The following is a 21954-nucleotide window of genomic DNA, read 5'->3' on the forward strand; positions in this document are numbered from 1 at the left end:
TAAAAAGCAACACTTCAGACTGACTGTAACATCGAAATAGCGACTATTGTCTCTCCTGTTGCACTACCTCTCTCTTGTTCGTGAGAGAGAGCCTGTGGGATGTCAAAATGTTGAAGTGAACAGTTAGTTTTTGATGGACTGTAGACCATGATCCCTCTTTGGGGGCTTTGCTTTTGGTGTCATGGTGGGTGGTGGGATTGCTGATGTTTTATGCTAGAATAATTTGGGCGAGGGGGTGGGGTGAGGATTGATGCTGCTTGTGCGTGGGAGGGCATCAGGGGGCTTTGGGTTTCTTACATTTTTTTTCTGTCATTCATTCTTTGGGGTTTTTTTCCTGTGGTGAGTAAGAATATCAGGTTGTACATAGTATACATTTTTTGATATTAAATGAAACTATTGAACTATAGAACATACACTCAGTTACCACTTTTTTTTAGGTACAGGAAGCACCTAATAAAGTGGCCACTGAGTATACACTGTAAATGGTAAGGCACTGAGGTGTGCAGAAGAACAGAGGGAACTGGAAAAAAAATCCACAATTCTCTTGAAAGTGGCATTACAGGTGGATAGGGTTTTAACGAGAGTTTCTGGCACACTGGCTTTCATAAATCAAAATGCTGAGTGCAAGAGTTGGGATGTCATGTTGAAGTTGTATAAGCTGTTGGTGAAGCTGAATTTGGAGTCTGTGTGCAGCTCTGGTCACCTAACTACAGGGAAAATGAATAAGATTGTAAGAATAAAGAGAAAACTTTAATCTTCTGGATGAGCCTCCCATGAGGGACCTTGTCAAGTGCCTTACTAAAACCCATCCAGATAATATTCACAGCTTCATGAGTCATCCACACCATCTCACCAAAAATTTCAATCCAGTTAGTAAGACACAACTTGAGTTGCACAAAGCCATGCTGACTCTCCCTAATTAGGCCATAAATACTCATAAATCTGGGAGATCCTGTCTGTTGTTGTGTTGTCCTGGTTGCCACCCACTTCAACTCTGCGTCCCATTCCCATTTGGATATGTCCATACATGGCTCCTCTACTGCCATGATAAGGCTAAACTCAGGTTGGAGGAGCAACACCTCATATACCATCTAGGTAGTCTCCAGCCCCTTGGTATGAACATAGAATTCTCCAACATCCGGTCATTCCCTCACCCTCCCTTCCCCTATCCCTATTTCACTCTGCCCCCCTCGCCCAGCTGCCTATCACTTCCCTCATGGTTCTGCCTCCTTCTACTACCCATTGTATTTTCCCCTATTCCTTCTTCACCTTCCCTGCCTATCACCTCCTTGCTTCCTACCCCTTTATCTTTCCCCTTACTGGTTTTTCACCTGGAACCTACCAGTCTTCTCCTTCCCACCCTCCCTCCACCTTCTTTATAGGGCCTCTGTCCCTTCTCTCTTCAGTCCTGACGAAGGGTTCCAGCCCGAAACTTTGACTGATCGTTTCCACGGATGCTGCCTGACCTGCTGAGTTCCTCCAGCGTGTTTTAAGTTTTTTGATCAGGTTGATTCTATTATTTCATCTTTTGTTTGGAATAATAAAAGACCAAGAATTGGAAAATATCATTTACAAAAATCAAAAAAGGATGGAGATCTTGCTCTGCCTAATTTAAGAATGTATTATTGGGTGATTAATATACATTATGCGTGTTCTTGGTTATATTGGACCAATAAAAATGAATGACCACCTTGGGATGATTTGGAATTGAAAGCTGTGAAACAATTCTACTTAAATTCGTTTTTAGGAGCCTCTTTACCTGTACAACTAGCCAAAATTTCTATTCTAAATTTATATCCTATGATTAAGCAGTCATTATGAATTTGGTACCAGTTTCGTAATTTTTTTAATCTTAAAAAATTTAACGTTCTTAGTTTAATTTATCGAAACCATTTATTTAAACCTTCACTTAGTGATCCTACCTTTTTTCTTTGGAGGAATAAAGGAGTTTATTCCTTCATGGAGCTGTCTTAAGAAGGTCGATTGATGTCTTTTGAGAAATTAGTAACTAAATATTCTCTCTCGCACTCACATTTCTTGCAATATCTTCAGGTCAGACATTTCTTCCAAGAATATTTAAGTAATTTTCCATATATACAAGATTCTGACCTGTTAGACATTATTTAAAAAATGAATCCTTTAGTGAAAGGTTTTATTGGAAAAATTGATAATTTACTATTACAACAGTATAATTATCCTTTAATTAAGATTAAGCAAGATTGAGAAAGAGAACTTAACATGACCTTGATAACAAAGGATTGGTTGCGAACTTTGAAGTTAACTCTACTTCGTTTTGTGCCAGTCACTCTCTAATTCAATTTAAAATTGTACATTGTTACTATTTGACAAAGGAGAGACCGTCTAAAATATTTCCTAATGTTGATAGTCAGTATTATAGATGTAAAACTGAGATGGCTATATTGACACATATGTTTCGGTCGTGTTCTGTATGGAAACAGTTTTGGAAATCTATTTTCTCTATAATTTCTAAAGCTTTAAAAATTAATTTACAACCTAATAAATTGACAGTTTTGTTCGGTATAATTCAATATATTCACGGTACTTCTGTGTCAGATTAACGTGTAATTGCATTTGTCACACTATTGGCCAGAAGGGCTATTTTATTGAAATGGAAAGATGCCTCTGCTCCCACTTTGATACAATGGTTCTCTCAGGTGATGTTATGTCTTCGTTTGGAGAAAATTAGAAGTCGAACTTCTGATCCTCGATTTGACTTTGAGAAAAGGTGGGATTCTTTTGCCCGCTACTTATCATTTTATTTCAGTTAATTAAGATGGTTCCCTTCTGATTCTTGTGTAATTGGATTTGGTTGGTGGATTGATGTTTTTCCTTTTATGGAAGCTTGTATGGCGTATAGCTCCGGGGTTGTGCTCCCAATGTTTTTTTTCCTCGTTTTTTTTCGGTTAGTAGGGTTTTTTTGTTTTAGTTAGTAAGGGTTCTTTTTTCTTTCTTTTTTCCAAAAAAAAAGATTTAACATTTTGTTTTTTCTTCTTATTACTGGTATACTGTTTAGCTTGTTTAATCAGTTATTTGATCGTTTAACTCATTGTACATATTGATATGTTGATTTGACTACTTTAATGTATTTTTTGTTGATTTTCAATAATAATTAATAAAAAGATTTAAAAATAAATAAGTTAACACTCAATGCACTGATCTCCCTACCCTCCAAATCCTTCTCCTTGGTAAGTACTTGTGCAAAATACACATTAAGGGCTTTACCCACATCCCCATTCCCACCTTTATCCCTGAGTGAACCTATCTTCTTCCTAGTTATACCCTGGCCCCTGATGTATGTACATGATGCCTTAGGATTTTCTTTAATCCTGCTTCCCCAAGGCTTTCATGGCATTTCCTGGCTTCACTAATTGCCTTTTTGAGTTCTTTTCTGGCTTCTTTATAATCCTCAAAGGCTCTGTTTGATTCCAGCTTGCTACAATTTATATACTTTTCTTTTACTTCTTGTCTAAATTCACTACCTCCCTCGACATCCAAGCTTCTCTCACCTGCCCATTGTTGTCCTGCTGACTGACTGGAACATCCCTGTCCTGTACTGTACCCTGCACAGTTGGTCATTAAAACACCCTCCACATGTTGGATCTGGACTTGCCCAAATACAGCCGTTCCCAATTAACTCTCATTATTTCTTGCTTAATAGTGTCATAATGTACCTTGCTCCAATTTAATATTCATCAACAATGACGATGTGGTTTACCACTGCCTTCTTCTGGGCAGTGTCTTTACAAGATAGATGACCCCAGCCATTATCAATACTCTTCAGAGGTTATCTGCCTGGCGTCAGTGGTCACAAAACCAGGACTTATGATTTGCACCAACTGCTCATACGACCATCCACCACCTGCTCCCATGGCTTCACATGACCCTGATTCAGGGGCTAACTGGGTGCTACACCTTGCTCAAGGCTGACTTGCAGATTAGCAGAGGGAAAGAGCACCTTACACCTCCTTTGAGAGGAACCAAAAACTAAAGGGCACAGTCTTAGGATAATGGGTTATCCATTTAGGGGGATTTTGGATTACACTGGAATCAGGGTTTATGGGGTATGTATAAGTACTGCTGAGACCAACGATCAGATCAGTCATCTTAATAAATGGCACGGCAGGCTTGAGGGGCTGTGTAGTCTCCTTGTATTCCTGTCTCATGTAGGCTTGGCTCACTCTTCAGAGGCAATTCTGTCCTGTTTTAGACACTTTAAACATCTGATACTTTTATAGCTATAATCATGTGACCTAATGCTTCTAAATGCTTTAATAGGCTTCTGCACTTATCCATTCTCTAGTCTCCTGCCTTGCTAGTTGGCATCGTTCTACTAGACTTTTATCTGATTTGAGTTACTTTCTCCTTATATAGATTCATTCTAATGTATCTAACTAAATCCCAGGGATGCCACCTCACAAAGCAGCCAAACTCTTACTAGACCCAAAGGGACTGTATGGCGCAACATACTGGCCTGGAATGAGAACTGAAAATGATAATGGCTGGGCATACAAACATAAATTTAACAGTACATTGTGGAATTGAGTTTTACTTGTGGTCAGCTGAAGTTACTGCTAGAAATAACAAAGATTACTTTGGAAGCTGGCTCTTTTAAGGTAACTACAAGGTATAAACAAGGAACAAATGTTAAGACACTTGCAAGTTGTTCAAGGCAGTGAGATGTATAAAAAAACAAGGTAGAGATTGAAAATAAAGTCAAGTGTTATGCTCCTTAGCCATGAAAATTAGGGGGCAGAATAAGGTACTCAGATGGACATCAAAACAGGCGATAAACATTGTCTCAATAAAAGAGTCACATGAGATTATGGAGAGAGAAGAGATCAGATCAAGTGAGAGGTGGTGTGTGTGTGTGTGTGTTGGGGGGGGGGTGGGGAGAGAGCCTTGGAGAAGACATTATTCTGGCTTTTTCCATCTTTCAACCTCTACCCTGACTCTGAACAAAACATTCTCAAACATTTTTCTGTATTAAGCACTCCTATTTACAAATAAATAAAACTAATTTACCGAGCAGGTCAATACATGGAATATTTAATTAGGCAAGCAATCAGATTGCAATTAATCCTTGGTACATTTAGAAATAAGTAATGATGTCATGGTGCTGATAAACAAAATAAAGCGCAGGGTAATTATAGCATCAGGATATCAAAAGGTCGATTTTCCTTTACAGATGGATGGAAAAGTAATAAGTAGAAACAGAAACCCCACAGGCTATTGTGTCAATAAAATGCTGAAAGATTATAGGAGTTTCCAACTATGAAAACTAGTTTGAAAGCTTTCCATGTATGAAGTTTTGAAATATGAGGGGTGATTGATAAGTTTATGGCCTAAGGTAGAAGGATTTTATTTTTTAAAAAACCTAGCATATTTATTTTTCAACATGGTCCCCTCCTACATTTACACACTTAGTCCAGCGGTCGTGGAGCATACGGATCTTGGACCTCCAGAAAGTGCCCACAGCAGGGGTGATTGATAAGTTCGTGGCCTAAGTTAGAAGGAGATGAGTTATACAGCTCTCGTTACATGCACATGCAGTTCAACTCTTTGAGTGATTATGCAGAAAGTTTGGTTAATAACTCACCTCCTTCTACCTTAGGCCACAAACTTATCAATCACCCCTGACGAGTTATTAACCTGAAACTTCCTGCATAATCACTCATTATTCTGGCTATTTCCATCTTTCAATCTCTACCCTGACTCTGAACAAAACATTCTCAAACATTTTTCTGTATTAAGCATTTCCATTTACAAATGTTTGTATAAATAAATAAAACTAATTTACCTAGCAGGCCAATACATGCCATAAGTTCAAATTTTGTCTCATCTGTCCACAGAACATTGTCCCAGAAGTGTCGTGGAACATCCAAGTGGTCTTTTGCAAACTTGAGTTGTGCAGCAATGTTTTTTTTTGGAGAGCGGTTATTAGTTTTCCGTGGTTTTCTTCCATGATCACCATTCTTACTCAGTGTCTTTCTTATAGTGGACACATGATCAGAGACTTTAGCAAGTTCTAGAGATTTCTGCAGGTCTTTTGCTGTTATCCTTAGGTTCTTTTTCACCACCTTCAGCATAGGTGTGATCTTTGCAGGACATCCACTCCTGGGAAGAGTAGCAACAGGACTGAATTTCCTCCATTCGTAGACAATTTCCCTTTCTATGGACTGATGAACACTCAGGTCTTTAGAAATGCTTCTGTGGCCTTTTTCCAGCTTCACACATCTCTACAATTCTTCTTCCAAGGTCCTCTGAAAGTTGTTTTGATTGATGCATGGTGCACGTAAAAGATCTTTCTTGAGAAGAGCAGGCTCTGTCAGTAACCTGGCTTTGTGTCCTTTTTTTTTAATATATAGGGCAGAGTACCTCTACAACTCTCATTGATTGGAACACGTGACTCCAAATAACTTTCATAGAAGGCATTGCCCCACAGGTTTACATACTTTTTTGAACTTAGATTGATTGTTTAAATGGTGCACTCTGTATTTATGTGAAGTAGTACAATTGCTTGTTTGTTATTAGTTCAGGCAGATTGTGTTTGTCTACTATTGTGACTTAGATGAAGATCAGACCATATTTTATGAGTAATTAATGCAGAAAACCAGGTAATTGCAAAGGGTTGCAACTATAGTTCAATTATGCCTCGTCTTTAATGATAAACATCTTTTGTAAGTTTGTTAGGAATAGGGAAGGGGTAAAAGTACTTCAAGAGTGGTGAGTAGTTTTGAAACCTGCTGCTTTGAAAATTGCTTATTAACTGTCAGGATGTGATCAAAGCACGCTTAACTGAGATCATTGGAAAAACGCGGTGCTAGACTGAACTTCTATTTAAATAGAAATACTAACATTTTAATTACATTGTCTTCATGATTTCAATAGTAGATTCATTCAGAATGTAAAACGGTCAAATGGCACAACCTAGCCGTGATATATTCCAGTAAGATATCTACAGTGATACTGTCTCTGATTCATCGTTGTCTGGAAATGCTTAGTGTTTGTCTCAGTTTTCACCTGGCACTCAAAAGGAAACATGTAGTTTACCCTACAGCATTTTAAATTTGTAGTTCCCATATGATTTTCCTTCTAATATACAATACCTACTCGTAGGATACATAGTATGTTTACCACTGTGGTTTCTGCATGCAGGCTGTTAAAACTTACATTTCGACCATTTAAGAATTTCTTGTAGCAACTTGTGTTTTTGGCATTTTCAGAGGGAAACAGAAACAAAGACTGTGCATGCACATGCTTGGATGGCAGAGTGAAGATATGTCTTTACCAGAGGAGTAAGGCACTTCTTCCCTCTGCTAGTCTGCAGGTCACCCTCATGCAAGGTGCTGCACCTGCTTAGCCCCTTATCAGAGTCACATGAAGCCATGGAAGCAGGTCACATGAGCATCTGGTGCATATCTTTCTTTATTAATCTTTTTATTGATTTTAAAAAAGCATAAACACAATCAAGAGGAGAATTAGTTCAAATATATATATATATCAGTAACAATATAAACCAAGATTAAGATAGACATTGTCAAAATCATAGATATTGTTAAACTAGTATAAAAAATGAAAATAACAATTCTCCTCTTACCAGTTTATGAAAAGAAAGGAAAAAACATTGGGTTTTGAATGAAAAGAAAAAAACCACTACACTATATTAAAAAAAAAAATAAAAAGGGACTGGGCAGTCCATTTTGAGGATACAACCAAAAAAGAAAGAAAGACCTTCTGATCAAATCTAAAACTTCGAAAATAAAGATTGAAAGAGTAATAAATCAAATTAAATGAAAATATTGGATAAAAGGTCGCCATATTTGCTCAATTTAAAGGATGTATCAAATGTCCGACTTCTTATTTTCTCTAAACTTAAACAGGACATAACGGAGCAGAGCCAATAAAAGACCGTAGGTGGATTAGAATCCTTCCACTTCAATAAAATGGCTCTCCTAGCCAGTAAGGTCGAAAAATCATACGTTGAGCGGAAACAGGAATATTTCCTGCTTCCGATGGGATAATCCCAAAAATTGCCGTAAGCAAATTAGGTTGTAGATCCAGATCCAACACTCTTGTTAGTGTTTTAAAAACATCTCTCCAAAAGTTATCTAGCTTTATACAAGACCAATATATATGAGTTAAAGTGGCCACCTCAGTATTACATCTGTCACAACTAGGATTAATATTGGAGAAAATACGCGCTAGCTTATCCTTTGACATATGGGCCCGATGCACTACCTTGAACTGTATCAAGGAATGACGGGCACAAATAGATGAGTTGTTAACTGAATGAAAAATTTTACTCCACTGATTATCTGAAAATGACTCTTGAAGTTCCGATTCCCAAGCGCGTTTAATTTTATCATTAGGTATCATTCGTGAGTTCAATAACCGTTTATAGATTATAGCTATCAACCCTTTTTGAAATGGTTTAAAAAGAAAGAGAACATCTGTCATATTAGGTAGATAAGATCTGATGCATATCACAAGTCCTAGTTACGTGACTACTGACACCAGGGAGACAACCTCTGAAGAGTGTTAATAATGGCTGGAGTCACCTATCTGGCAAAGACACTGCCCAGAAAGCAATAGCAAACCCTTTCAGTACAAAAAATTAACAAGAACAATCACAGCCACGGGACCATGATTGGCCACGTCATACAACACAGCACATAATGAATGATGCACACATATTGCAGTGCTGCGAGCAACCTGTCATTCTTAAGTTTCCACCATAAAGACAGTAATGAATTCAAAGAGGGAAAGAAAGGATAAATCTGGCTATCAGTGTGCACGTGAACACTACTTCTATTCTTAGAGATGTGGAAAATCAATCCATTAATAAGTTTCTTGCAGCACTTCTTTGAATCAGAAAGAAATGAAACTAAGAGACAGTGCAGAACCTGCTGAAGGAACTCAGCAGGTGGAGCGGCATCGGGGGGGGGGGGGGGGGAGAGAACCGTCAACATTTTGGTTTGAAACACCGTATCAGGATTGAGAATGGAACGGGAAGATGACCAATGTAAAGATGGAGGAAGTGGGGTGAGGCGGGGCTAGTGGGTAAGTGGTGGATTGAGGGGTGAATGATGATGGGCAGGTGGAGCCATTTGGAGGTGGTGTGGAGTTGAGAGGTGCAGGTGGGTGATAGGTGGAAGCAGACAAGGAGAGAAAAGGCAGATAGAATCAGTTGAAGGGAATAGGAGGAGGGTGAATCTGCAGACTGCATCTGGAGGGTAATAAGCAAGGCCACAAAGGCCACCAGTGGTGGAATGTACTAAGTAAGGAAGCTAATAATGGGAATCATTCGGGGAGCGGTGAAAGGCATAACAACATAAGAACATAAGAAATAGGAGCAGGAGTAGGCCATCCGGCCCATTGAGCCTGCCCCACCATTCAATAAGATCATGGCTGCTCTGTCCTTAAACTCAGCTCCATCTACCTGCCTTTTCCCTATAACCCTTAATTCCCCTACTATGTAAAAACTTATCTAACTGTTTCTTAAATATATTTAGTGAAGAAGCCTCAACTGCTTCCCTGGGCAGAGAATTCCACAGATTCACCACTCTCTGGGAAAAACAGTTTCTCCTCATCTCTGTCCTAAATCTTCTCCCTGAATCTTGAGGCAATGTCCCCTAGTTCTAGTCTCACCTACCAATGGAAACAACTTCCCTACTTTCAGTGGGTAAAATGTGTGGGTGGTAGGTGGCTGGAACCAAGAAGGAAGGAGATGAAAATAGGCGATGGGGGAACGAGGCAAGGAAATTCTAGGAAAGGAGACAAAAATAGTAGGTCCAGAAATAGATTGGACAGAAGTAGGGCAACAAAGGAGGTAAGGATATTTGGTATTGGAAAATACAATACTTATATCACTGGGTTGTAGACTACCCAAACAGAATTTGTTATTCCTCTAGTTTGTGCTGGGCCTCATCCTGACAATGGAGAAGGCTGAGAACCGATGCATTAGTGTGTGAATGAGCTGAAATGGAGTTTGAGATGATCACTGCAGTCAGAGTGCAGGAGCTCTAAAAACCAATTGCTTAGTCTGGACTTGATTTTGCTGGGGTAGAGGAGGCCACATTGTGGGAACCCTATGCATTAAAAGAAGGTCGGAGGTGCACGTGAATCTTTACCTCACCCAAAATAGCTGTTTAGGTCCCTGGATAATGGTGAGGGAGGTGATGTACAATCTTTGCACCTCCTATAGTGGCAAGGAAAAGTTAAGAGGTCAGGATGGTACGGGCGGGGAGTGACTAGCAGATCAGGAAATACCAGCGAGAGTGGCCATGAGGGCAGAAAGGTATAGGGAGGAAATGAGGTGGCTAGTGGTGGGAACGAAATTATAGAAGTGGAGTGTTACAAAAATAAATCAAGTTGAGGAACTATGCAAGTCTGCAAAAATAAAGAGTAAGAATAATCTGATACAGAAAGTTTTCAGTGAGGTAGTCTGCAAGTTACATCAGACTGGTGAAAGCTAGTTGTGAGGAGAGGTATATGCAAAATGGCAAGCAGAAGAGGTTAGAGACAAGGAGGCAGCTTATGAGGCACAAGGGGTTAAGGACATGCTTGCTATCAAGGACATGAGAGATAACATATCAGCTAACCAGCAGCTTTAAATTTCTGGCATTAACATATCAGATGACCTGCCTTGGTGCAATTATAAGTGTATTAGTGTTTTTACTTCTTTTTCTTGTCTAAATTGGGTATAATTTATGTTTAAATTATGTTTTCCTCGTGGAAGCTGTTTCTATCTGTGATGCTGCTAAGTTTTTCCTTGTGCATACATGACAATAAACTCATCTTTGACTTTAAGCATGGCTCTAAGCAGATGGGACAATGTTTGATATGAATGGGAAGTTTTGAGCTTGAATAGCAATTATTGGGAGAGTCAAGAGAATAGAAGGGTAGCAATGAAGGGATTACAGCAAGCATGGAGTGAAGTGGGCAATACAGATGTTACTGTACTTCTGCTAGTATTTGAACATTACTCAGATGTACTTGCAACATTAATGAAATGAATCCAACATTAAAGGCATTTTGTGATAAATATTTAGCAGATATGGTAATGTTCTTAATAAACTTTACTGTTCCAACTTTTCCCTCTGTCTTCTCCAATTATAGAAATAGAATTTAGAATATTTATGAACATTATTGAAAAAATAAAATCTATATGTTTATCATGGATTTACTTAGCTGATGCTATCAGTATACCTTAGCCAAGAAATACATTTTCTTTAAACCCCAATATATTGTATTAAAATTTCTGGCAAATTAATGGAAATAAAATCTGTATTACCTACTGCATTTCTAACATGTAGTTGGATAGTTGTTAAATATGATTTGCTTCAATGTATTTGAGTCAATGCTAGACTCCCTTCTACCATGGCACATTGTAACTCAGCTACCCTTGAGTTCAGAGTCCATTACCAATGTAAATGATATATTTAAAAAAGTCATCTAAAAATTTTTATCAGAATATTAAACAAGGGCAGGTGGCAAAATCAATATAAAAATGCCAAATTGTTTGTTTAGTATGTTGACTGATTTCCTTTTCAAATAAAAATTCCATAAGCAAAGAAGTCAATGTACTAAACAAGCAAAGCAATGTAGAGGTCACAATTATTTGAGATTTTTAAGAGTTCTATAAGCAGTAGCAAAATAATTCTAACATTCAGAGAAAAAAAATATAGAACAAGTCCAGAAATTAGAGGTTAACACTGGGACAAAATGCTTGAGGGCTGAACAAGACTCTAAAAATAAAAATCTAAAAAGAGAGCAGGTATCATGGGGAACAATCATCACAGGCTTGGAAGTAATAACTTTACCATTCAGACATTAATTTCTTAGAGAAGATAGTTACTGTAAGTATATCAATTAAAAAATGTGATTTAATTGCCTGCCTGGATGCTTAGCAAGGTTTTTGATGTGGCTAAAATTAAAGCTTACAAATTATCAAGTTCCAAGTCTATTGTCATTCAACCATATAAATACATACTGCCAAACGAGACAACGTTCCAAGGTGCACGACACAGTACATACAACTCGCACACAACACATAAAGTAATATTACCACAAATAAAACAAATAATAAGTTCCAGAAGCTTTACATTTAGATTGACAATTAGATAACTAATTGCTTAGACAGATTATTAAGGAACAGGTACTGCAAGCAAAAGGACTTCCACTGGGAGAATACCCAAGGCATACAGGTTTCTGTCTGCAGAAGGCACTGTAAAATTGTTATCCACTGTTTTTGATATGTATTCCATCTGCTGATTACATGATTTAAAATTGAGAATGGTTTTACAGTGATACTAGAGAATAAATAAGCAACACAAATGTATTAGAAATGTCATCATGCAATAGATAATGTACAAATTAATATTAACTGCCTTACCTTTATGCCAGGATTCTCCATACTCTCCCCCTCCTCTGATATTAGCAATAGCTAAAACACCACCAAGATGCCTCACAAAAATAAGCCTTGAAACACTGCAAAAATTAAAACAACGTCTTAATTTCTCCAATTATTTGTTACATCATTTAGTTTCTTTTCAAGATGCTTCAAGTGATTAAAAAATAAACTTGCAAAAGAGAATGTAGCTATAGCCTTAATTGTGGACCACTTTAATCCTCTCATAGATCAGCTTAATCAAGTTTAAAAAAAATCTTGAGCCAAGTCTGTGGAATGTATTTGACATAACTTGTCACAACCGCAATGAGGGGCCAATAACTGGTTACTTTAAATACTATGAGATCTCTAATCCTATTGCAGTAAAAAGGGGAAAACAAACATAATATGATTGAATTTAGAGTAACCTGGTATGAAGCTACAGGGTTAAACTTAAATAAAAGCATTTACACAGAAGCAAGAAGTGGCATTGAAAAATATTTCATAGTTCTCAACAACAATGCACTAAATTTATGAACAGGGGAAAGGATACACTCTGCCATGTGTGCTGAGTTCGTATACTGTGACGTAGGCTACCTCGCATGCTCCAAGGACATGTTAGTTGATAGATTAATTGAATTACTTCTAGTGTAGGTGGATGGTAAGAGAGAATCAAGCGTCAGGAGTTATTGGGCATTTGAGAGAAAATGGGTACCTGCAATAGGCAGAGAAAGGAATTAATGGCATTGCTCTGAGAGCCAGTACAGAGTTGATGGGCTGAATGACCTTCATCTAGGCTTTATGGAAAATCTAAATATAAAAAAAGTTTGCTCCCCAGAAAGGAAATTGTTGGGATGAATTATGCACACCCAGAGCCAATGTTTCCTAATGGAAATGTTAACTCTTTATTTGATGAATTGAACATCATGTATTTCTGTGAGAAATGGCAGCCCAAGAGGAGCTAGAGAGTAGCTATCAGGCACGCTGCTGGACTGCCTAATCTATTGCCAGATTCAGCCATTGAGTTAAGAGGTAAATTACTAATATGAAGAGGGTCTGACGTAGTTCAGCATAGACCTCCAGCTTTGTGCCAGAGATGGGCATAGAAATAGCAACTTCTTCTTCTTGTTTTACGGCAGTTGGCACCCAGCTTAATGGTGCATTACTGCCACCTTCTGCTCCAGAATGTGTAACAGACTTACATTTTAAATCCCTTCACCCAATCATACACCCACACATACCCTAACCTTCACTTTATCCTCCCATCTTTGGCCATCCTAGTACCCTATTCCTGCTTATCTGTCACATCCTATAAAAAACCCCTGTATCCCTTAAGAAAGCTAAAAATACCCTGACCTGTTCTCTCTCACCATGCCTAGCAACCATTTTAATGTGAATTCCTGCACCCCCAATTCCCTTAGATTAATTCTCATCATCTCTCTCTGTATCCCGTACTTCCTGCAACTCAGTACTACATGTTCCACTGTCTGATGTTTCCCTATCATTTTCAATGTTTTGTTTAATGCAGAGTGCCCCAGCCTTAACCTAGTCCACACAGTTTCCTCTCTTCTGTATCCACTACCTACCCTAGTACCTGCAACACTTTTTTTGTATTTGATATAAATGCCTCCCTTTCCCCTCCCTGTCCCATCTTTCTTGCCACATTTGGTTGATTTATTCCTAGATTACGCACTTAACCTCTGCTTTACTGATACTAATGTGCATTTCTATATTTTCTTTCTTAACGCCCTCTTTGCCAACTCATCCAACCTCTCATTCCCCTTCACCCCTACATGTGCTGGAACCATAGAAATTTTACCTGACCTCCCTGATTTGCAATTCTTGTGACTGACTGAAGGACTTCATATAGTACATCTTGTCGACTGCTTGAGTGAAAAGACCTTAAACTTGCTAGAACTGAGGATGAATCTGAGCATATCAACATTTTGACTTGTCTGGCTTTCTCCACCCATCGCAACGCAACCAACACTGCCAGCATCTCCACTGTATACATCCCTAACTTATTAGATGTTCAATAGCAACCCCACTTTCTTATTTATAGTCTTTGATCCTGTGGGGGGAAGAGGTAAAGCAACTGTGGATTGGAGTTATTTCACTTTATCTTAAAGTTGAAGATCATTATTTATAATTTAATGTCTTCATTTTTTCAGATAAAGTTCATTTCAATTAATTGAAGAGTTTATAAAATGTCTCGGAATAAAATATTGACAACTGGGATAAAAAGAAATTTGGGGGGAGGGGGTTGGGGGGAGGAGGGTGAGATTTGGACTTTGGAATCCTCTACCTAAGAAATGTGTATTCTGAGTCACTAAGTGCACTCAAGGCTAAAACAAGAATTTACGCGTTAAAGGAATAGTGTTAACCGCTTGGTCCAATCCACTTCCAATTCTCATCTCCTATGAAATTTCCAGCTGTGCCAAAGAGAGGAGCACAAATGATTTGTACAAGCAGACACTCTTGTCGATCATGCAGACCGAGATAGAACAACACACCAAAATTAGACCTGAAGGTCCCACACTTGTTTCTTGCTGTTGACTGATTTCATTTCGAGGCCAGATACACAAACAATGGGAGGGAAACAAGATCAGTCAACATTTCCACTGGAAAGTGACGAGAAATATCTTTCAATAGCTTCAATAGCCAAATAGGATCGATTTATGAAAATGGATTGGAAAATTTACACTTAATACACACAAAATGTTTCAGTCCTGATGAAGGGTCATGGTCAAAACACTGACTATTCATTGCCCCCCCGCCCCAACAGATGCTGCCTAACCTGATCTGCACCAACTTTTTGTATGTATAATTCATACCACATGGTGTTTTGAATGTACAAAACTCTGGGCTGCGTTAGCTAATGCAATAACCCACCGAAATTGCTTTTTCAAGTATAAAAAAATTCATAACAATGTCGACCTTTAAACAAAATATTAAGCAAATATTAAATTGCATCTTTCTCTGAGCAAAATATATTTTCATTATCCCATTAAATAAATTGCAACAGGTATTTAACTCACAGCAAATAAATTCTGTTCAAAATGGAATGGCAATTTATTGGCACCCAGATTTTCAACTGGTAAGGTCTGTGAAAGACCTGTACAAAAGTATACTGTGGAGTCTTTTGTGATATTCCTCAGAGATATAATTGACAGCTGGAGAAATGTCACAGAAAACTTCTAATACTTTGTTCAAAAGGTCAGAAAATCTTCAAACAATTCACATCTTTCATGATTAATGTGTTTCTTAACTAAGTCTATGAAGTGTATGAAGGTAATCTACAAAAATATTCCAATAAAAATTATTCTCATTCAATTATCTGAAAATATGCCTGTATTAATATGAAATCCAAGCTGTCCAGTATCTAGAAACAATACTTCCTTTTAGTGAACAATGAAAATGAATGAAAAGAAAAATTGAATAATCTTTAAAATGTCACAATTATTCTCTTTATAGTGTAGAACTATCTTAGGGCTCTTAACTAAAGGGCATTTGGTTTGAGCCTCACTCAACATGAAGGTATAACTCTTAACAAAGCAGAATACAGAAGGAGTGCTGTAATTTTGGAGATGCTGTTTTGGGGATTAAATTTATCCATGTGAATACCAACAATGCCAGAGTACAGGGTACAGTAAAAACATTCAGCCCTCAATCCTTTGTTCACATAAATGAATATTATAACCACGGACTTTGATCAATTTAACTGAGAATTTTTATTTGTGAATCACATGCTCCTTTTTTCACAGTGGAGGCCAAAACACCGGGAAAATTGTAAAGCAAGAAAAACTAAAAAAACAAAAATGGAAATGTCAGCAGTTCAAAAGTATTCACCCCCTTAGCTCAGTACTTAGTTGAACCACCTCGCACAGATATTAAAGCCAGAAATCTTTTTGGTTAAGTCTCTATTAGCTTCACACAATGTACAGCAGGATTTGCCCATTCCTTCCTACAAAAATGCTCAAGCAGTACCAGATTAGTATAGGAGTGGCGGTGGACAGAAATCTTGAGGTCTTGCCAGAGGTGTTCCATTGGATTAAGGCCAGGACTCTGACTGGGCCACTCAAGGACAATTTTCTTGATTTGAAGCCACTCCATGGTTGCTCTCACTGCGTGCTTTGTGTCATTGTCCTGCTGAAAGATGAATTTCCTCACCAGTTTAAGCTTTCTGGCAGAGGTTAGGTCTTTTTTTATCCAGGCTCTCTCTATATTCAGCACCATTCATCTTTCCATCAATCCCTGCTGCTGAAAAGCATCCAGATAGCATGATGCTACCTCCACCATACTTTACAGTAAGGATGGTGTTATCTGGCTGATGCGTAGCCACACGTACTGCTTACTATTGAGGCCAAAACATTCCACTTTAGTCTCATCTGACCATAAAACCTTCTTCCATGTCTTCATAATATCTTCTAAATGACGCTTTGCAAAGTCTTTATGGGCAAGGATATGCATTTTTTTTTAAAGCCAGGGCTTCTTCCTTGCCAGTCTTCCATGAGTTCTCTTTTTGTGCAAGGCCTTAGGGAACGTGGGGCTAGGAATTTCATCTCCAGTTGCAGCCACTGACTTCTGCAGCTCACTCAGAGTGACCAATGACATCACAATAGCCACTCTGACAAGTGCCATTCTTCTCTGGTGACTAAGTTTAGAGGGGCAGCTTAACCTAGGCAGTGAGGCTGTGGTTTCATATTTTTTTCATGATGGACTGCACTGACCTCAGAGGTATATATACAGTGCCTTTGAGATGGTCTTGTACCTTTCCTCAGATTTGTGCTTCTCTATTATTTCTCTGACTTGCCTTGAGTGCTCTTTTGTCATTTTGGTTTGGACTGTTGAAAATCTACTGTTCTATTGGAGCTTATGGAGAGAGGTGGTATTTATTCAGGTGATCCTCTAATTTTCTACATCAACAAATTTGGTGAGCTGGTAAGGTACGGCACCCAAGGAAAGTTAGTGTAGTAACTACAAAAGGGATGAGTACTTTTTCTGCCTCACAATTTTGGTTTTTAACTTCTGGTAAACTATTGACAGGTTTTGGAATTTTTCTTTTGATTTGACATGATGCACAATGTTTTGTACATTAGCTCAAAAATCTTCCTTAATTATATTTTAAATTTAGAAAATGGAACAGTAAAATGTGAAAATAGTTGCGGGGCCTGAATACTTTTTCAAGGCACTGCATTTTTTTTTTAAAAAGAGTCTATTTTCTTTCATAACCTAATCAAACATACTAGATTACAAATGACTTTCCACGTTATGGCAGTCTGAATGAAAGAAATTCACCCTTATCGAAAACAAAAATTATTCGAATCTGACGGCAGAGGGAAGAAGCTGTTCCACACTTTTGTACCTCCTCCTTGACGGTAGCAAGAAGAAGAGGACAAGTCTGGATGACAGGGGCCCTTACTGATGAATGCTGCCTATTGATGAATTTTGAGACAGCGCCTTTTGAAGGTGTCCTCGATGTTGGGGAGGCCAGTGCCCATGATGGCGCTGGCTGTGCTTGCAATTTTCTACAGCTTTTTGCAATCCTGTGCAGTAGCCCCTTCATATCAGATGATGATGTAACCAGTTAGAAAGCTCTCCACGGTACATCTGTAGAAATTTGCTCGAGTCTTTGGTGACATACCGAATTTCCTCAATTAAATATAGCAGCTGTCGTGCCTTCCTTGTAAATGGAACAATATGCTGGGCCCAGGATAGATCTTCAGAGATGTTGACACTCAGGAACTTGAAACAACTCACCCTTTCCATTGCTGATCCCTCGATAAGGACTGTTGTGTGTTACCTCAACTTCCCCTTCCTGAAGTCCACAATCAATTACATGGTCTTATTGATGTTGATTACAAAGTTGTTGTTGCGACACCACTCAACCAGCTGAATCTCCCTCTTGTTCGCCTCCTTGTTACCATTTGAAATTCTGCCAACAATAGTTGTTTCATCAGCAAATTTACAGATGCCATTTGAGCTGTGCAATTAGGGTGCAGAGAGAATAGAGCAGTGAGCTAGACACACATCCCTGAGGTGGGCCAGCGCTGATTGTCAGCAAGATGTTATTTCTGATCCACACAGGCTGTACTCTCCCAATAAGTTAAGGACCAGTTGCAAGGGGAGGTATAGAGGCCCAGGTTTTGAAGCTTGCTGATTAATACCGAGGGTATGATGGCATTGAATGCTGAGCTGTAATCAACCAGAAGCCTCACGTAGGTATTACTGCAGTCCATATGGTCCAAAAATCTGGAATATTGACTAAAAATTCACTCTTATGAAAAAGTTAAATATAGACAAAAAATAATTTTCCCCAACCTTATTCCTTAATACATATGTAGATAATATGGCTTATCGTTATTGATTTTCTAGGAACACAACCCTCCCCCATAATGCAGGGTATACCCGCGACTGGTTATTTCTTCAAAAACAGCTTATGACCTTGTACTCTGTTTATCAGTTCAGACAGTTTTGAAATCAGCAGCAAATATAATGGAAAAGTAGTCCGAAAGTTCTTTGGGATAATGCGGACAGAAATGAGCAATATAAATGCAACTTCATTATCCAAACTCTATTCTTTTCATTATAATACGTCAATATTATGGACATACTGAAAGAATATTCATTACTACATCTGGTACGGTAAAAGCATTCAGATGTTTTATTGATCATCTACTAAATAATGATATTATCAACGTACTGGACAGAGTCTAATTCCTTGATATTGTTGGGGTTGGTGGCTAGTACAGTACTGTACAAAAGTCTTAGACATGTATATACACATACATACATCCTAGGGTACCTAACACTTCCGCATTGTACTGTATTTGCCAACAAAAAACAAGAGAATGAGTGTGGAAATTTGGTGAGAGTTAAGGATGGTGGGAATGGTGAGAGTGAGTGCCGTTGGAGGGGTTGGGACAGGTGGCAGGGGGGTGGCATGGGTGCAGACACACCCAGCCCTGAGCCACCAGGCAAGGTCACTTGATTCCGAAGAAATGTTGTGCTCCAACCTCTTCACATCACAGTGGAAGATGCAAGTGCAAACATAGTGCTTTTGATGGGGCATGAGCTGCAGAAACTGTTCCTAGGTCAGCACACAAGGGGACTGATGTAGTATAGTCAGACAACTCAGTTCCCATTCCAAAATTTTTGATGCCCTCAGAAGGATCTGCAACTGAGCAGTAGTTAAACCATGTTAGAGGGCATTTAAGAGTCAAGCACATTTCGGCACTAGTGGTTATTGCACGCCTGAGATCAAGTTTTAAGAAAATAAGATATTTGCATTGAGGTGGTCATCGATGCCTTAATAAAATATCTATGGCAGTTTTAAAATACAAAGATGTAAGGAAAGTACAGGGCAGGTCATGAGAGTCACTACAAATTTAGTAGGAGTAAGGAAAAATGTTTAAGACCCTAAGATGAGGAAGCAAAAATAGGTTCTGTGAACCTGCCCTTCAAATAGGATCCTGACTGACCTATCATTCAAGATCACTTTCCTGCTCTTTCCCTGTTACTGTAGGTTCCTTTACATGGTAGTGTAGCAGTTAGCTCAATCACAGTACAGCACCCGCGATCACTAATTGGGGTTTGATTCCAGCCGCTGTTCGTAAGGAGTTTGTACATTCTCCCTGTGACCACACAGGTTTCTGCCCACATTCCAAAGGCATACGGTTAGGGTTAGTAAATTGTGGCCATGTTATGTTGGTGCTAGAGGCATGGTGACACATGTGGACTGCCCTCAGAATTGTCCTCACTGATGTAATCTGACAATACACATTTCACTGTATGCTTGCTGTATATGTGACACAAAATTTAATCTAATATGATAAATTTATCTCATTATTAAATATACTGAAAAAGCCTGCCTCTGCAGCTCTCTATGGCAAGGAGTTTTAAAGACAATCTGCAGAAATTCTTTCTTGCCTCAGTTTTAAATAGACATCTCCTTATTACTCTAGTTCTGGACTCTCTCACAGGAAGAAACAGCCGCTCAAGATTTACCTTGTCGAGCTTGCTAGGAATCTTGTATGAGAATTCCAACCTGTTTTACCTTTCTTTATGAAATGAAGGGTCACAGACGTGAAACACTGATAATTTCTCTTTCTAAGGGTTCTGCCTGAATGGTTGAGCTTTTCAGGAATTCCTGTTCACTGAACTACACTAAGTGAAATATCTTTCTTTAAATAGTGAGACACAAGTGGTTCTCAGGCTGAACATGAGTTCACTAGTGCTTTCAAATTGCAGGAAGACTTCATTACCTTTGCACTCCAACCCTCTTGAAATAAAGCTCAATATCCCATTAGTCACCCCTATTACTTGCTGCTTGTATGCTTGCTTTCAGTACTTCACTCACGACACCCAAATCCCATTTTTTGCTGTAGATTTCTGCCATTTTTCTTCATTTGAAATTAACTATTCCTTTGTTCTACATTCCAAGATGAATAGTTTCACACATTTATTAACTTCTTACCCACTCATTTAATATATCCTGTGAATGACTGTGGTACTCAGAGGATAAAGATTGCCATCCTGAAAATAATCCCCTTGCTCCCTTCTGGCCTGTTAGTCAATCCTCGATGAATGCCAATATATTACTTGCTCTTGTGATCGTCTTACCTGGTTCCTTGACAAACAAAATCTGGAAGCTCAATACATTTTTTTTTGCAATTTCTGCCAAACACTAACACAATCCCATCAAACACAATTCCCTACACTCTCCCCTTTCAGGAATACAAGTGATTGCTTCCTTTATGACTCCTTATTCTGCACATTTGCCCCTCACCTAACACACCCCAATCATATGGTACTTTCCCATGCAACCACAGGAGACAAACCAGTACTTTAACCTTCTCCCTTGCCACCAAGGATGTTCCACAGTGAATCCATCTTCAGGTCTACCAGCTCTGTAATGTTGTATTTCCTGGACATTTAGTCACCAGAAACACTGATCAGGAGTACTCTACAGGAACAAGCTGCTCTGCCATGGATTCTTTCATTTTATTTATCTCCATTAAGCTCTGTACTTTCTCTGTAGAATTAGGAATACAAATTATGCTAGTGACCTAATTCACTGTTTTGAAATGCTTGTTTTCCATCCATTTATATCAGGGGTGTCAAACTCAGTTTAGGTCACGGGCCAGATTGGGCGAAATGCGAATTCATGCCGGCCGGATCAGTTGTGCACGCAAACGTGCTCCCACAGCTTTCGTTGCCTTCGTTTTTTCAACCTGCTCTCATGTGTCAGTCTCTGTGACAACTACAAAGTGTTTCACTTTACGAATTTCGTTTCTTATGAAGAAGATTGCCTAGCAATCATTATTTTTATGATTGGTATTAACTTACAGTCGTAGGCTACAAGAATATTGTGATGAGAGAGAGAAAAAACAATGCTACTTTGCCCAAGATTGTTTTGGGAGCCACATCCTTTCCATTAATAAACCATGTGAAATTGAACATTAGCAGACACAAATGTAGACCTAACGAAACAAATTGTAAATGTAGGCTACACAACCACACCTAATTTTTATTAGCCTGCTTCC

At 38.6% G+C, this 21954-nt stretch overlaps 1 protein-coding gene across 2 annotated transcripts in view; it reads right to left on the minus strand.

Moving 5' to 3' along the window:
- The window catches only part of LOC140189352 (prolyl endopeptidase-like), a 179758-nt gene that overhangs the window by 37188 nt on the left and 120616 nt on the right, over positions 1-21954 (minus strand). For both annotated transcript variants that reach the window (XM_072246100.1, XM_072246107.1), the window contains exon 12: positions 12416-12510. In XM_072246100.1, coding sequence (XP_072102201.1) covers positions 12416-12510 — 95 coding nt within the window. The remainder of the gene's footprint in view (positions 1-12415; positions 12511-21954) is intronic.

The sequence above is a fragment of the Mobula birostris genome, chromosome 2 (genome assembly GCF_030028105.1).
Source record: "Mobula birostris isolate sMobBir1 chromosome 2, sMobBir1.hap1, whole genome shotgun sequence".
Lineage (NCBI taxonomy): Eukaryota > Metazoa > Chordata > Chondrichthyes > Myliobatiformes > Myliobatidae > Mobula > Mobula birostris.